The sequence below is a fragment of the Thalassophryne amazonica genome, chromosome 3 (genome assembly GCF_902500255.1).
Source record: "Thalassophryne amazonica chromosome 3, fThaAma1.1, whole genome shotgun sequence".
In the NCBI taxonomy this organism is placed as follows: Eukaryota; Metazoa; Chordata; class Actinopteri; order Batrachoidiformes; family Batrachoididae; genus Thalassophryne; species Thalassophryne amazonica.
Genome location: NC_047105.1, coordinates 86137938 through 86156518, shown reverse-complemented (window position 1 = coordinate 86156518; position 18581 = coordinate 86137938). Strand labels below are relative to the sequence as shown.

At 40.0% G+C, this 18581-nt stretch overlaps 1 protein-coding gene across 1 annotated transcript in view; it reads left to right on the top strand.

Moving 5' to 3' along the window:
• The window catches only part of LOC117507210 (uncharacterized protein KIAA1755 homolog), a 137463-nt gene that overhangs the window by 51580 nt on the left and 67302 nt on the right, over window positions 1-18581 (top strand). Inside the window, exons 4-6 of the mRNA XM_034167026.1 lie at window positions 11513-11689; window positions 14768-14891; window positions 15666-15759. Coding sequence (XP_034022917.1) covers window positions 11513-11689; window positions 14768-14891; window positions 15666-15759 — 395 coding nt within the window. The remainder of the gene's footprint in view (window positions 1-11512; window positions 11690-14767; window positions 14892-15665; window positions 15760-18581) is intronic.

Genomic DNA, 18581 nt, shown 5'->3' with positions numbered 1-18581 from the left:
ATATAAATGCAGCACTTTTGGTTTTGCTCCCATTTTGTATGAGATGAACTCAAAGATCTAAAACTTTTTCCACATACACAATATCACCATTTCCCTCAAATATTGTTCACAAACCAGTCTAAATCTGTGATAGTGAGCACTTCTCCTTTGCTGAGATAATCCATCACACCTCACAGGTGTGCCATATCAAGATGCTGATTAGACACCATGATTAGTGCACAGGTGTGCCTTAGACTGCCCACAATAAAAGGCCACTCTGAAAGGTGCAGTTTTGTTTTATTGGGGGGATACCAGTCAGTATCTGGTGTGACCACCATTTGCCTCATGCAGTGCAACACATCTCCTTCGCATAGAGTTGATCAGGTTGTCAATTGTGGCCTGTGGAATGTTGGTCCACTCCTCTTCAATGGCTGTGCAAAGTTGCTGGATATTGGCAGGAACTGGTACACGCTGTCATATACGCCGGTCCAGAGCATCCCAAACATACTCAATGGGTGACATGTCCGGTGAGTATGCCGGCCATGCAAGAACTGGGACATTTTCAGCTTCCAAGAATTGTGTACAGATCCTTGCAACATGGGGCCGTGCATTATCCTGCTGCAACATGAGGTGATGTTCTTGGATGTATGGCGCAACAATGGGCCTCAGGATCTCGTCACGGTATCTCTGTGCATTCAAAATACCATCAATAAAATGCACCTGTGTTCTTCATCCATAACAGACACCTGCCCATACCATAACCCCACCGCCACCATGGGCCACTCAATCCACAACATTGACATCAGAAAACCGCTCACCCACACGACGCCACACACGCTGTCTGCCATCTGCCCTCAACAGTGTGAACCGGGATTCATCCGTGAAGAGAACACCTCTCCAACGTGCCAAACGCCAGTGAATGTGAGCATTTGCCCACTCAAGTCGGTTACGACGACGAACTGGAGTCAGGTCGAGACCCCGATGAGGACGACAAGCATGCAGATGAGCTTCCGTGAGACGGTTTCTGACAGTTTGTGCAGAAATTCTTTGGTTATGCAAACCGATTGTTTCAGCAGCTGTCCGAGTGGCTGGTCTCAGACGATCTTGGAGGTGAACATGCTGGATGTGGAGGTCCTGGGCTGGTGTGGTACACGTGGTCTGCGGTTGTGAGGCTGGTTGGATGTACTGCCAAATTCTCCTGAAACGCCTTTGGAGACGGCTTATGGTAGAGAAATGAACATTCAATACACGAGCAACAGCTCTGGTTGACATTCCTGCTGTCAGCATGCCATTGCAACGCTCCCTCAAATCTTGCGACATCTGTGGCATTGTGCTGTGTGATAAACTGCACCTTTCAGAGTGGCCTTTTATTGTGGGCAGTCTAAGGCACACCTGTGCACTAATCATGGTGTCTAATCAGCATCTTGATATGGAACACCTGTGAGGTGGGATGGATTATCTCAGCAAAGGAGAAGTGCTCACTATCACAGATTTAGACTGGTTTGTGAACAATATTTGAGGGAAATGGTGATATTGTGTATGTGGAAAAAGTTTTAGATCTTTGAGTTCATCTCATACAAAATGGGAGCAAAACCAAAAGTGTTGCGTTTATATTTTTGTTGAGTGTATTTTGCACAATATTCCTCAATGGAACCTCCCACTGCTGTCTTTCTCTGTCGTTTGGTTGCATTGACATCATTCACATTATCAAGGGAGTGAACAGAAATACCACACTGTATCCTGCTGGAAAGGAAAGCCTGAAGCCGCTCTATTAAAAGAAAGCACAGCATTCCCCTCCTGCAGGGAGACGGCACTGCACGTACAGAGGAGTATGTATGGAGGCGTGTATGCTTTTGTCTTCCAGTGGATGCAATGATTTTGAGTGAACACATGTTTGACATGGACTATTAAAGCGTCAAGGAGAGAGAACACAGGCGAGGCTTTGTTGGCTCGAAAGAGAGGCCAATTAGGATGTCTGAAATCAAAGCCAGGCTTAGTAGCCAGACCACCACAGTGTTTAGTTACAGAGGCCACAGCTAATGTTTGATGCTGTCGGTACACAGCTGTAGGCCAGGTCCATGATGACAGAGACGTGTTTGAAGAACTGAAGAAGTACTGTTGCTATGCAAGGGCAAAGGTCACTGGCTAAGACATACAAGTTGGTGTTTTGGCATTCAGTCTTGACTTTAAAGGGACATTCCTTGAAATTTGCAGCCAGGAATACTAAACATATTTTTATTTTGGTTTGGAAGATCAAGCGCTTGCACCTCTCCAACATTTGTGTATGTTGCCTGTTGCCAGAACAGATCATGTTAGAGGCAGGGAATCTCAGCGGGAATACCCTCAATAGCCTGATTTAATCCATATGTGGATTGAGCCGCTGTAGGCTTTACTTCCATGCTGCTGCACTTTGGCGTTTGTCTCCCAAACAGTTGGGTGATTGTGCACCTGTAGATTTACATCAGAAAGTGGAATGGAAGAAGCCCTCTGTTGGCATAACATAGCATGCTATCTCTCCAGGAGGATAATATATTGTAAAAGAAAGGCCCATGCTCACATTTGCCTGTATTTTTTTAATATTTGATAGAAGCTGATCAAGCTATTAAAAGTTGCCAGGTAAACACATGAAAAAGCCTCTGCATCATCTAATTGGACTTTGCCTTGTTTTGAAAAGGACCATTTGCACTGTTTTTTTTTATTATTATTACCGCCACCAACAAAGTTGAAGGAGGTTATGTTTTAGCCCCTGTTTGATTGTTTGTCTGTTTGTGAACAGACTGGAGCCCACAATTTTTCATATATCATTATGAAATTTTTATTGAAGATTCATATCCTGATAGGCAACAACTGAGTCACTTTTTAAGGTCATAGGTCAAAGGGCAAAATCAGGAAAAATCTTGGAAAATTGGAAAAGTTAATACCTCTGTCAAAAAAGATCGAATTGCTTTCATATTTGAGCATCAGCAGGGCAAAGAATTAATAAAGATGTGTTCCAATCATTTTTATCTACTATATGTTTGTTAGTATGTACGTCTGTTTTTTTGTGTTTTGGTTTGTCTGTAATCATTGCATTTTTCACCTTTAACTCACTGTGCAGCACACAGTTTACATCACAGACTCTTGCGATTCTCATCAAGCCCTTTAATTTGGTGTATTACACGACATGTTTTACTGTAATCTTAAGTTTGACCTAATTTAAGTGACATTTGACCTCAAGCGAAACCCTGAAGGTCGACGTCAATCACTTATCCCAGGTAATGGTTTATAAGCCAAGCCTATCACTATGTGCATGCCAAATTTGGAAGCAAAATTTCAAAAAATGCGACCAGGAAAGTTGTTTAGTTGAATTTAGTGTTTCACCTTCCTGTGAGCTTGACCTTTGACCTTGATTCTTTTGTGTACTGAAAGGTACCTTATTAGGGCTGCTATATGTGAAGTTGCAAGAGTCTGCAATGTAAACTGTGCTGCACAGCGAGTTAAAGTGAAAAATGCATTATTATATTATTATTATTACATAGAAACCAAAAACAAACAAAAAAAAGATAAACTGTTACACCGGCATTCATCAGGGATATGTTCTGGCTCCTATACTGTTTGCATCTTGTATGGACTAGATGTTGGGTTGGGTTGCGGAAACCAAAAGCTTATGTGATTTTTTTTTTTTTTTGCAAGGAAAGGTTTACAGAATTTTCTTTGAGTAAGTTTCTGTAATCTATGCAGAATCAATGGATACCCTGATTACAGAAATTGAGAAGCTGAGTGAGGAGTGTTTGGGTTTGTGATTATCCTGGATCAAGACAAGGGTTTCACTTATTTCCTGGGCTCAGCCATCAGAAGTGTATCTGTATGTGGTGAAAGTGTTGAACTTGTAGAGATATTCACTTATCTTGGCAGTGACATTCATATCTCTGTGTCCTCGGCCTTTGAGATTGAGAGAGGTGTGGGGAGAGCTTATGGAGTCAAGAGGCCACTGGACAGAGGTGTTTGGTGATGCTGATATTTTTGCAAGAGAACAGTGGTGTAAGTCTTTTGGGTCCTGGTGGTTCCCATCTTTCTGTATGGTGGTGAGACTTGAGTGAATGAACAGACACACACATCCAAAATGTAAACGGCATGCTGGATAAAGGTGAGGCAAATATTAAAATAGAGCAAAGATCCGCACAGCCTGAAAGTACCCATGCAAAAATCTTTATTGACGCCAAGTTTGTTAATCTTAGGAGTAGTTTTCTCTTAGGACCCCCCCACACACACACACGCCCCCCGTTTCTATTATAATTATTTTATTAATGATTCTACCAGTCTAATACTTTACGTTTTTCAGTGCAACTGCTGTGAATTTTAGCTCATTATTTTACTCCTGCATGAACCTTAGGAGTGGTTAGCATATTCGTTAGTGGTTAGCTATTGCTTGCTTGGCTATAATCTTGAATTTTCTTTCAATCAATCAATCAATTTTTTTATATAGCGCCAAATCACAACAAACAGTTGCCCCAAGACGCTTTATATTGTAAGGCAAGGCCATACAATAATTATGTAAAACCCCAACGGTCAAAACGACCCCCTGTGAGCAAGCACTTGGCTACAGTGGGAAGGAAAAACTCCCTTTAACAGGAAGAAACCTCCAGCAGAACCAGGCTCAGGGAGGGGCAGTCTTCTGCTGGGACTGGTTGGGGCTGAGGGAGAGAACCAGGAAAAAGACATGCTGTGGAAGAGAGCAGAGATCAATCACTAATGATTAAATGCAGAGTGGTGCATACAGAGCAAAAAGAGAAAGAAACAGTGCATCATGGGAACCCCCCAGCAGTCTACGTCTATAGCAACATAACTAAGGGATGGTCCAGGGTCACCTGATCCAGCCCTAACTATAAGCTTTAGCAAAAAGGAAAGTTTTAAGCCTAATCTTAAAAGTAGAGAGGGTGTCTGTCTCCCTGATCTGAATTGGGAGCTGGTTCCACAGGAGAGGAGCCTGAAAGCTGAAGGCTCTGCCTCCCATTCTACTCTTACAAACCCTAGGAACTACAAGTAAGCCTGCAGTCTGAGAGCGAAGCGCTCTATTGGGGTGATATGGTACTACGAGGTCCCTAAGATAAGATGGGACCTGATTATTCAAAACCTTATAAGTAAGAAGAAGAATTTTAAATTCTATTCTAGAATTAACAGGAAGCCAATGAAGAGAGGCCAATATGGGTGAGATATGCTCTCTCCTTCTAGTCCCCGTCAGTACTCTAGCTGCAGCATTTTGAATTAACTGAAGGCTTTTTAGGGAACTTTTAGGACAACCTGATAATAATGAATTACAATAGTCAAGCCTAGAGGAAATAAATGCATGAATTAGTTTTTCAGCATCACTCTGAGACAAGACCTTTCTGATTTTAGAGATATTGCGTAAATGCAAAAAAGCAGTCCTACATATTTGTTTAATTTCGCTTTGAATGACATATCCTGATCAAAAATGACTCCAAGATTTCTCACAGTATTACTAGAGGTCAGGGTAATGCCATCCAGAGTAAGGATCTGGTTAGACACCATGTTTCTAAGATTTGTGGGGCCAAGTACAATAACTTCAGTTTTATCTGAGTTTAAAAGCAGGAAATTAGAGGTCATCCATGTCTTTATGTCTGTAAGACAATCCTGCAGTTTAGCTAATTGGTGTGGTGTCCTCTGGCTTCATGGATAGATAAAGCTGGGTATCATCTGCGTAACAATGAAAATTTAAGCAATACCGTCTAATAATACTACCTAAGGGAAGCATGTATAAAGTGAATAAATTGGTCCTAGCACAGAAACTTGTGGAACTCCATAATTAAACTTTTAGTCTGTGAAGAAGATTCCCCATTTACATGAACAAATTGTAATCTATTAGACAAATATGATTCAAACCACCGCAGCGCAGTGCCTTTAATACCTATGGCATGCTCTAATCTCTGTAATAAAATTTTATGGTCAACAGTATCAAAAGCAGCACTGAGGTCTAACAGAACAAGCACAGAGAATGAGTCCACTGTCCGAGGCCATAAGAAGATCATTTGTAACCTTCACTAATGCTGTTTCTGTACTATGATGAATTCTAAAACCTGACTGAAACTCTTCAAATAGACCATTCCTCTGCAGATGATCAGTAGCTGTTTTACAACTACCCTTTCAAGAATTTTTGAGAGAAAAGGAAGGTTGGAGATTGACCTATATTAGCTAAGATAGCTGGGTCAAGTGATGGCTTTTTAAGTAATGGTTTAATTACTGCCACCTTAAAAGCCTGTGGTACATAGCCAACTAACAAAGATAGATTGATCATATTTAAGATCGAAGCATTAAATATGGTAGGGCTTCCTTGAGCAGCCTGGTAGGAATGGGGTCTAATAACATGTTGATGGTTTGGATGAAGTAACTAATGAAAATAACTCAGACAGAACAATCGGAGAGAAAGAGTCTAACCAAATACTGGCATCACTGAAAGCAGCCAAAGATAACGATACGTCTTTGGGATGGTTATGAGTAATTTTTTCTCTATAGTTAAAATTTTGTTAGCAAAGAAAGTCATGAAGTCATTACTAGTTAAAGTTAATGGAATACTCAGCTCAATAGAGCTCTGACTCTTTGTCAGCCTGGCTACAGTGCTGAAAAGAAACCTGGGGTTGTTCTTATTTTCTTCAATTAGTGATGAGTAGAAAGATGTCCTAGCTTTACGGAGGGCTTTTTTAAAGTAGTGTACTTTTGCACAAAGTACACTACTTTACACTTTACATAAATCCTGCGCGATGCTGGAAGATAGGGTGGCTCTTTAGAGAGCTGTATCCCTAAGCCAGAACAGCATATTAGCTCAGTGGAGATAGATGTTATGGGCACTCCAGACAAAGATAATGTTGGGCCGGATAGCATACCCATTAGCATCAGCCTAGAAATGCCGGCTGTGGAGGACGGCTTTCGGACTGTGGTCAAGTGGAGGAAGTCACGTAGGGCTTGGTGCCCGGTTGTGGTAGCCCGATCACACTCGCCACTGCGAACTGTGAACCGTTTTCTCCCTTGGATATACCTGATGTGAGTTCTTTGAGCCCACGGGGGACTTCCACTCCTATCTCCAGGCCAAAACGCCGGTCTTTAGTGAACGGGGATTCTATCACCCGCAAAGTCAGGTTACAGACCATGGCTGATGTTAAATGTATTCCTGGGGCCAGAGCTCCCAACGTTGCCTCCCATTTTATGGTGCTGATGCTGCAGAAGGGTAGACAGACAAAGGAAAATGACACTAGATACAGTCACATGGTTATTCACGTCGGCGCCAATGATGTCACGATGAGGCACTCAGAGGTTACAAAAATGGACATAGAGAGGACTTGTGACCTTGCCAAAAAGATGTGTCAGCATCGATTAATAGTCTCTGGTCCCCTCCCCTCCCGGGGTAATGATGAGGCGTTTAGCAGGCTGACATTGTTAAATAGGTGGCTGGCACTATTCTGCAGACAGGCTTATGACAAATGTGGGTGTGGAATCCATTAGCTTAGCGGGGAAATTAGTGCAGAAAATCCACTATTGTGATCATGCAGTTTATCTGCCAGGGAGAGAAATTCATTAAGTTGAGACTTTGTCCTGTTGCGTAGACGTGTCCATAAAAATCATAGAGGGATATGCTTTGCAAAATTAATACCCATTACAACACTGGATGGCAAGGAAATTGAGGATGGCCCATTGGCTGTTCCAGCAATATCAATTATTTTGTGTCTGCTACCTACAACCCGTGTGGAATGTCTTAAAACTTAACCTACTTCCAGGCATCTTGTAAATGCTACTCTGGAACCTCCCCTAATTCCAAACAGTCCAACTGTCAGCCCAACTGAGGTCCTTATTCTGGGTCTCATTAACACAATATCACTATTCCCGAAATCATTGTTGATTAATGATCTAATTATGGACCATCAAATAGATATGATTGGGTTATGTGAAACCTGGCTTAAACCTACAGCTGTCCTCCCCTTAAATGATGCCTGCCCACTGGCATACACATTTAGTCACATCCCTCATGATGCTCTTATTTCTAAATTCAAGTTTAGCTTATTAGCTGTTGGGGGTCACAAATATAACTCGTTTGAACATCTGATTCTCTGCTCTGCCTATGATGCTACATATCATCAAGGTCGGAAGAATAAAAAGCAGCCATATTACAACCCCAATTCAAATGAAGTTGGGATGTTGTGTAAAATGTAAATAAAAAGAGAATACAATGATTTGCAAATCCTCTTCAACCTATACTCGATTGAATACACAACAAAGACAAGACATTTAATGTTCAAACTGATAAACATATTGTTTTTGTGCAAATATTTGCTCATTTTGAAATGGATGCCTGCAACATGTTTCAAAAAAGCTGGGACAGTGGTATGTTAACCACTGAGTTACATCACCTTTCCTTCTAACAACACTCAATACGCATTTGGGAACTGAGGACACTAATTGTTAAAGGTTTGTAGGTGGAATTCTTTCCCATTCTTGCTTGATGTACAACTTCAGTTGTTCAACAGTCCAGGGTCTCCGTTGTCGTATTTTGCACTTCATAATGCGCCACACATTTTCAATGGATGACAGGTCTGGACTGCAGGCAGGCCAGTCTAGTACCTGCACTCTTTTACTATGAAACCATGCTGTTGTATCGTGCAGAATGTGGCTTGGCATTGTCTTACCGAAATAAGCAGGGACGTCCCTGAAAAAGACATTGCTTGGATGGCAGCATGTGTTGCTCCAAAACCAGGATGTACCTTTCAGCATTGATGGTGCCATCACAGATGTGTAAGTTGCCCATGCCATGGGCACTAACACACCCCATACCATCACAGATGCTGGCTTTTGAACTTTGCGCTGGTAACAATCTGGATGGTCTTTTTCCTCTTTTGTCCACAGGACACGACATCCATGATTTCCAAAAACAATTTGAAATAAGGACTCATCAGACCACAGCACACTTTTCCACTTTCCGTCTGTCCATTTCAAATGAGCTTGGGCCCAGAGAAGGCAGCGGCGTTGTTGGATGTTGTTGATGTATGGCTTTCGCTTTGCATGGTAGAGTTTTAAATTGCACTTCTAGATGTAGCGACGAACTGTGTTAACTGACAATGGTTTTCTGAAGTGTTCCTGAGCCCACGTGGTAAGATCCTTTACACAATGATGTTGGTTTTTAATGCAGTGCCGCCTGAGGGATCGAAGGTCATGGGCATTCAATGTTGGTTTTCGGTCTTGCCGCTTATGTGTAGAAAGTTCTCCAGATTCTCTGAATCTTCTGATTATATTATGGACTGTAGATGATGGAATCCCTAAATTCCTTGCAATTAAACGTTGAGAAACATTGTTCTTAAACTATTGGACTATTTTTTCATGCAATTGTTCACAAAGTGGTGATTCTTGTCCCATCTTTGCTTGTGAACGGCTGAGCCTTTTGGGGATGCTCCTTTTATACCCAATCATGACACTTACAGTTAGTGTCCTCAGTTCCCAAACGATTATTGAGTTATGTAACACAGTGGTAAACATACCACTGTCCCAGCTTTTTTAAAACATGTTGCTGGTATCCATTTCAAAATGAGCAACTATTTGCACAAAATCAATAAAGATTATCAGTTTGAACATTAAATATCTTGTCTTTGTAGTGTATTCAATTGAATACGGGTTGAAGAGGATTTGCAAATTATTGTATTCTGTTTTTGTTTACATTTCACATGTCCCAACTTCATTGTAATTGGGGTTGTAATTATTAGGTTCCAAAAAACTGAGTTTGCAGCTCGCAATCAGACTGTGATGTCACGGTGCAGCTCTACTCTGATTGGCTGTCACCCTCACCACTCAAAAACTAAACAACACTAACGTCTGCTAAATATCTTTTAAATCACTTCAGAGGTATTATTAGATTCAAAATCAGTCTTTTCAGTTTTAGAAGTGTTTATTTCTCACTCACTTTTACATAATATATGACAAAGAGGATATATTTACACTAGAGCTGGGTATCAATTCAAATTTCAAGAATCAATTCGATTCTGATTCTTAAGATTCAGAATCGATTATTTTGATTTAATTTGATCCAATATCGATATGGGTTAGTGTTATTAAAGCTGTTTTTTGAGCTGTTACATGATTGTCTGGTTATGTAACATATTAATACTACATAAAATTTGGCCCTCAAAATGCAGGCAACAGTGTTTCAGATAGTTTTAAATTTAAAACTTTTCTGGGGGATAACGGTCTCAGTCTCCCTTACAAAACCCGCATCTGCAGCACTCACTGCATGGCACACTGCAGCAGGAGAACACGGATATTAGAAAATTTATCCTGCAGCAGGAGAACGCAGATATTAGAACAGTTATCTTGCAGCAGGTGAAGTTTTCCTAAATTTTCCTGCAGCAGGAGAATGCAGCTCCCACAGTCTACTCTACATCTACATCTACACTACAATCTTCGTGCGTTGTTCCTCGGAAATGGCACTTTGTGAGGAACGGAAAAAAAACAGCTGTGTGAATTAAACAGCAGACGATTTTCTTTTCTTGCCCACAACAACAGTCCCGGTAGTCATGATTAATAATCTTTAAATGACTAAAATGCACCCTCAGAAACAGAGCAATGGCCCAACTGCAGCGTAATTATATATATATATATATATATATATATATAGATATATATATATATATATATATATATATATATATATATATATATGTGTGTGTGTGTGTGTGTGTGTGTGGGTGTGTGTGTGAGTGTGTGTGTGTGTGTGTGTGTGAAAAAAATCGATCTTTGGATGTATGAATTGATTTGTGGGAATTAAAATGAGAATCGATTTAAATTTGGTGAATCAATCTTTTCAACCCAGCACTAATTTACACACAAATGAAACAGAGTTTTGCTACCAACCTGTGACATCACCACACTAACGTCCACTAAATGTTTTGTAAATCCTTCCAGAGGTGTTATCAGGTTACAGATATAGCGTTTTCAGTTTTAGAAGTGTTTATTTCTCTTTAGCTTTTACATAATATATGAGAAAGGTGTTCTCTCTAACCAAAAAAACAAAGCAAAGTTAGCACCCAGCGATAGCAGGAAGCGACGTCACCATGCTCACGCGCTAACGTCCGTGAGATCATGCCATAAAATTAGGTACAGAATGTGACATTTTAACATCTTAAATTACCTCTTAAAATATGTCAAGGTTAGCCATCTTTGGACTTGTCCAAGGTTTGTGTCCCAAGATTGTTCCCTGTGAATGTGAAGACTGTGGCAGTAATAGAACTGGACTTATGTTGTACACAGACAGACGGATGGACGCAAGGTCTTCACAATACACAATGGCCATATGTTGGCCTCGGGTAAAACAGTTGTTTACCTTTATATGGGGGAACAGTGTCATTGTTTCTCAAACCTTGAGAAGGCATTTCTAGTGTTTATGCATTTTTGGCACAAAGCATACAATTACTTGTCTTGATAGTCAGTTTAAATCTTTCCAAAGAAAAACAATGTTTTTTGTGTAGAAACATTCATCTTTGTTTCCTTTACTGATTTGCAGAGTCACAGCCAAGGAAGAATGATATTCTCTCCAACACAGATGGACAACATACTTCTACTTCTCCAGAGGTTCAGCTTCCTTCAGCCAGCTCTGACATGCTGGTGTCTTCACAAACCAAAGAATCAAGTTTCAGATGTATCAGTAGTCTGCTTGAACTAGGCATTATTTATTTACCAGGTACTTTTTATTACATTGTAAAATAAAAAAAATTGGACTTTCAGTTTTAATTTTGTATGAATAATTTGTGTCTGAACAAAACTACCAAATGTAATCCCATAAGGGGTCTCAAAGTTCCAGTCAGGCTTGTGAACAGTATGTGGCATTTGCCTTATTGAGATATCCCATAATTCCTTGCACGCCAGAGAAACATAGAGAATCCACATGACGACAACATACAACCAAAATGTAATTTTTTTTATGGTTATCATCACATTATTGAGAGACTGCTGCATGAGACCCTGAAAACTTGCTAAAACAAATATTCCAAATAATCCATGTCTGCTATGTTTAATCTGCATGGATCTTCATAAATGCAAACCAAATTTCAGACATTTTATATATATTACTCAGGAACAAACAAGACAATCTGTGCTGTAAAGGACAATAAGCAGGACATTAAAGAGCAAACTTCACTTTCCCCAGAATGACACGAACAGGAAGCGATCAAAGCTCACAGAGATTCCCATTGAAAATAACAGAGGAACAACCTGAGCTTCTCACATGTTTATACGTATAAAACAAACGCAATAACATCTAAAAACCCAGATAATATATTCACAAGAGTTTTAGGCACAATATACAAAGAGTTTTATGTTGCAATATTAATGCTGTTGTCCGTGTTCAGCGGTTAAAGTGCAGCCTGATCAGACCAACTCAATGCATTTCTCAGTGTTAATGACATCTCGCAGAGCGGTGAACTCTCCGAAGTTTTGTGAGATTTTGTGGGATTTGAAACCTCACTAAGGCGAATGCTTGTAATTGATTTAAAACAAAACCATACACAAACAAACAATCTCTAAAACATCGTGGGCAGTGGGTGAGGGACAGTATTTTAATTAGATTTAACATCATTATCATCATATTATGCAAGTACAATGCAGCAAAATGCAACTTGACATACAACCTATGTAAAACTGAGCATGTGTAAATACTTCAAAAGTGATCAATCATTATTATTGCGAAGGAAAATGGAGATATGTACAGTATATTCAGATAAGTTGGATTCTTAGTACAAAGGTTTGCATCAATATAAAACCAGGCTGCCTAGAAAGGTTGTATGTAAATGGGCAAATTTTAAAGATATGCATAGTTAGGCTTCATAGGGAATCCACATCCACTGGACACCACTCAGTGCACACTGTGATAATTTGTGACAGCAGAAAGATGTGTGTGTACAGTATGTGTGAGTTGCTATCCAGTGGTTTAGCCGCTCAGCGGTTTTGTATTAACCCCATCTTCAAGTGGCTTGGCCCCAAGTTTCAATGTGAATAAAATTGATCAAACATGTGACCATTGTAGCTTTTAATAGGGCAGAACTCTTTTAAAAGCAAAGTTTGAACTTAAAGTTGTCAACTGCGTCTAATTTGAAAAATAAATGTGAAGTTGAAGAAAGTCTCGGAGGCGCTGTGGGGTTCTTACAAAGAAATTACAGGAAAGAATAACATGCTGGAAAATTCCAAAACTCACAGAGGTTTTGACGAAAAGTGGACTGAAAGTTACCAGAAAGATTAGCTCCAGTGTTATGGTCACTCATTTTTACAGCCAGTGAATATTTTGCAGATTGTTTTGCCGGTTTTTGTATTTTCCAGCTTCATATTCTTATTATATTTATATTTTCAGTGTTTTTCATACTATTCTCATCCCTGTTTATAGAATATAATACTTGAAAAATAAAAAAAATTTTAATGAACACTGTCAGCATGAACAAATTTAAAATGTAAAGTACCCCATCATAAAAAAGGAATTTATGATATTAACTGACTGGATGCTTTTGTTGTTAAGCTTTTTATGTTTAATAATCATCTCTGTAGAAGCCATAGCAAGTCATATGAATCTTATTTGGAAGAGGACTATACCACAGGCACCACAGTGGTTTGTGGTTAGCACTGTTGCCTTACAGCAAAAAAGGTGTCGCTTCTCATGAGTTCCTTTCTGTGTGGAGCTTGTGGGTTCCCTTGGGGTGCTCTTTTTGCCTTCCAAATCAGTGCAGGTTAGGTGAATTGGTGACTCTAAATTAACTGTAGGAGTGAATGAGTTTGTCTGTCTATACATGGCCTTGCAATGGGTTTAGGAAATGAATGAATGTAAGTATAATAAATTGTACCCAGCATTTTTACTACCTCTATTTTCATAACATCAGCAGATGAACTGTGGAACATCACACTCATCTGAAACAGACTGTAGTGATGTACTTCACACTGGCGAGCTTTTCCACTCCCCTAAGGTATGCACACTATTGTGCATGCCCAAATAAGCATATTGATGCCTTTACAGTGTCAAATCTCGCGTGTAATCACATTCTCGCTGGGGAGGCAGAGATTTTGTTGTCAGTGTAAATAAGCATTTGCAGCAACTTGTTTGCAACATTGCGTCCTTATGGAGGTGTATTTAGGTGTTTAACTAAGATAATCGTGAGTCTTTAAGGTGAGTTTTGTAATTTAAAAAAAAAGCGTGTTGCTGTTAGAGTTGTGTGTCAGGAACCGGTTTGTATCCTTAAGAAATTATTTGATCCATCAATTTACCTTTTTTATGTTAAACCGACCTCTTATGGTCTTCTGAAACAGTTGATAGATGTATTGAATAACTTATAAACGGGATCAATGCTAACGCGTTAGCATGTCTATGCCATTATCAAGCTTCCCTCCCCAGCACGCAAAGGATTCTGGGATACTCTAAAACCATCAACAGATTGATAAACAATGTTTAAAAATGTAAAAGAAAACATGACAATTAAAGGATGAAACTGAGCTCAAATCAATGTGTTTTTGAGGGACGGTGTGTCCCCTAAGTGCTGTGAGTGGCTGGTATGAACACACACTCGAGGTACAGATAAGGTCTACTCAATGATGGGGCTAAAACACTTGCAGATGGGGCAAATACACTGGGGAGGGCTAAACCACCAGGAGGCAGAATCTCTGCAATTCATGTCAGTTGCAAAGCTAAAACATCTGTGGAGAGTGGTCTAGTGTAGCTGCTACCAACAAATGCAGCTGACTTTGCATTTCATTGCTAAGTTGTCTGTGTTTACGTCCTCAGGAAGCAGGGACAGAACTGGCAGGGCAGTGGTGGAGGTCCACGCTGACAGGAAGGAGTGGGCCTCTCCTATTATATCGGCCCAGAATGTCTGCGAGCTGCTGCTCTACTTACACTCCATACCAAGGTACTGGGACCAATGCTTTGGATGATTTAGTGTTATAAATATGAAATAAATTAGATTTGTCTGAAGCAATGGCAATATTGGTGTCGGTCTTATTAAATGTAATTGGACGACACACCACAAGGGGGCAGCAGAATCTCACTATACATACACCAGCACTGCAAACTGGCAGATTGTGTGAATATGAAATGTTTTTAATATGTAGAATAATCTTCATGCCGTCCCTTTGAATCTTCGTGTTTTTTTTAACATAACCTATTTCAGAATAAATTAAGCATCTTTTCTTGTGGTCTGTCCTGTTTCTGTTTCCTCCTGACATAGTCAGATGGTAATGCTAACCTCCTACCAAGCTAATTCACTACTCAACCTCAGAGGCCTGCTAGCTAACACATAAACAATGTTGTGTTTGGCAGAGTCTGTGAAGCTTAAAACATTCTATTTGATAGCTTGGTCTTCTGCTGTCCCCATTAAAAGGACATACCACAGCAACAGTCCTGTCTCTGTCCAGGCTAGCTGCCAGATGTCTGGTATGTAGCGCCTCGTTACAATTAGCTGCCACGTCTGATGTCGGTTCACACAAGTGTAACCCAAGAAGAGACCATTAACGCGGGTGTGTGAAGGCGTCAAACGCACAACAGGATGTGTGAGGATGTGTCTGTGTGTGTCAAAGAATGTTAAAAAGATGAATGTCAAAGCCTAAAAGCTTTTGTATGAAGCCCATATCAGGTCAAGAGCAGTGAAAAGAACATGTTTTAACATGCTTTGATGTTTTCCTAGGAAAGATGTTCGGGAGCTGGGAATGACTTTGCTCATCAATGCCAGGAAGAAGCCTCCCTCACCTCACTTCTACAAAGCTCTGCTTATGGCACAGGTTACTTGTATAACTACACCAGAATGAAGAATGGGTGACACAATCACGTAGCGTAATCAGACACCGAGTGACCTGAAAATGTCATCACCATTTGAAAATGTCATAGATGTCAGGATTAGTAACCTCTGTTTCTGCCATCTGAAAGTATAAATCATCAGATGACACAATCACATTTCTAGTTCATACAACTTTTCTGATTTCTGAGTAGCGCAGGGGTGAAATCTCCATTTACAACAGTATAGATTATTTTGTTTTGTTGACAGATTCCTCAATTGTTACCATCTTTCTTAGCACAGTCAGCAGAAGTTGGGGTGGGGGGGTGTAAAGATCAAGGTGCTCCCATAGTCAAACCTGGGGGAGCTGGGACCCACCACAGCTATTTAGTTCATGCACGTTTTTTCAAGTTTTTTGTGGTGTTGTCAGGTTTTTTTTTTTTTTTTTTTCATCTTTTTCAGTTTCTGGTTTCTGTTTCAGACAATTTTCAAAGAACATTGGTTATCTTTGCTATGCACAATTTATCACTGCTTTTCGGCAATTTCTTTCCAACTGATAACTAGAAGATAGACAAACAGGCATAAAATTGGAACATCTGTCAAATTTTGGTTTATACTTTGTTTCATCATAACAGAAATGAAATAAAATGAGAGTAATTGAGGGACTTTTGATTGAGATATAATGCAAAATGTACACCAAATGGGCTTTTCGATATTGAATGAATGAATGAAAACTGTTTATTTCGAACATTTGATACAACAACAATTACAAGATAGATCAGTGAAGACAACAACAAAAAAGTTCCTACTGTGTACCCAACATGTCCGAAAAGGGGTAGGGTGAAGCATCAGCTTATTTTTCCCTACCCCTTCTTCCCCACAACCAGTGATACCCTTTGCCACATATACACATAGATTCCTACACACCTAAACCGATATCAATATATATATATATATATATATATATATATATAGTATATATATATATATTATATATATATATATATATATATATATATATATATATATACACAAACATAAATATACACCTACACATACCTACTTACATACAAAATACTATATATTTACAAGCCGAAGCAAAAAACAAAAACACCCTAACCCTCATTACCCTTCCTCCTCCCTATACCCAGAAAAAAACATATTTTTGTACCGCTGTTTGAACTGGTTCATGCTTGGACCTTGCTTGAGCCCCACTCCCAATCTGTTCCACATCCTCACCCCACAGACAGAAATACAGAAACCTTTTAATGTTGTTCGTGCCCACTGATGCTTTAAATTAAATTTCCCCCTCAGACTGCAATCCCCTGATCTGTTAAAAAACATATTTTTAATATTTGCTTGAAGTAAATTGTTTATTGCTTTATACACGATTTGTACTGTTTGAAAATGAACCAAGTCTGTGAATTTTAAGATTTTGGATTGTAAAAATAGTGGATTTGTATGATCTCTATAGCCAGTATTATGAATAATTCTTATAGCTCTTTTCTGCATTACTGATAGTGATTGTGTTGTACCTTTATAAGTATTACCCCATACCTCTGCACAGTACTGTAAATATGGTAAACCAGTGGAACAGTAAAGAATGCGGAGTGAGTTGTGGTCCAGAATATGTTTTGCTTTGTTTAGAACTGAAATGCTTCTTGACAGTTTACTTTGTATATGTTTTATATGAGTCTTCCAGTTTATCTTATCATCTATTATCACCCCCAGAAACTTATTTTCATGTACCCTTTCAATATCTACCCCCTCGACTTGTAACTGAACCTGTATGTCTGTATTACAATAGCCAAATAACATGTATTTTGTTTTACTTAAGTTTAATGATAATTTGTTTCTGTCAACCATATTTCAATTTTCCCATTTCTATACTGATCCTCCTCAGTAACTCCTGCAAATCCCCCCCTGAACAAAAAATGCTTGTGTCATCTGCAAATAATACTAATTTTAATATTTTGGAAACATTGACAATATCATTTATATAAATTAGAAACAGTTTTGGACCCAATACTGACCCCTGTGGGACGCCACAAGCATTGTCCAAGCATGATGATGTATATTCCCCCAACTTCACAAACTGTTTTCTGTTACTTAAGTAGCTTCTCACCCAGTGCAACACCAACCCCCTAACGTCGTTCATCCTTGTGTACTTTTCCAACTACGTACAATGGTTCTCCAGGTACACCAGACGCTGGTCTTTCTCGGCATTCTGGATCCGGAGAGCCTTCACTTCTTCCACCAGCTCCATAATGGATTTCTGCTGCATTTTAACAACAGAGATTTCCTCAGACAGAAAGTCCAGGGACTTCTTGATATCGTCTCCCTCCTCCGCCGTCAGTGCCTTCTTCGGACCCATGGTCAGATAATTTCGCGCTGGCGCCTTGGGCCTCGGTAAAGCCGTGCCGGTGGAACTGCACTGACGCCTCGGGCCTCGGTGGAGCCGCACCGGTGGAACTGCGCTGACGCCTCGGGCTTCAGGTGGAGCCGCGCCGGTGGATGTGCGCTGGTGCCTCGGGCCTCGGTGGAGCTGCGCCGGTGGAAAACAATCCTGCTGTGGATCAGGGAACTTCACACTAATAATGTGATTATTAACTGTCAGATGACAATGTAAAACCTCTTAATCATTCTAAAGTTGATTGTAAGCAAAAACAAGGCAGTTTAAGCGCAAACGGGGCGATAATCTCTTAATTGCTGCTAGCGCTCAGTCATGACGCTGCTAGCGCTCCGCCATTTGGTGTGATTTGGTGATATTAAATCCAAATGGCCACAAAGTCTGTAATCTGGATCAGATCCGGTGTCCCTGAATGAATG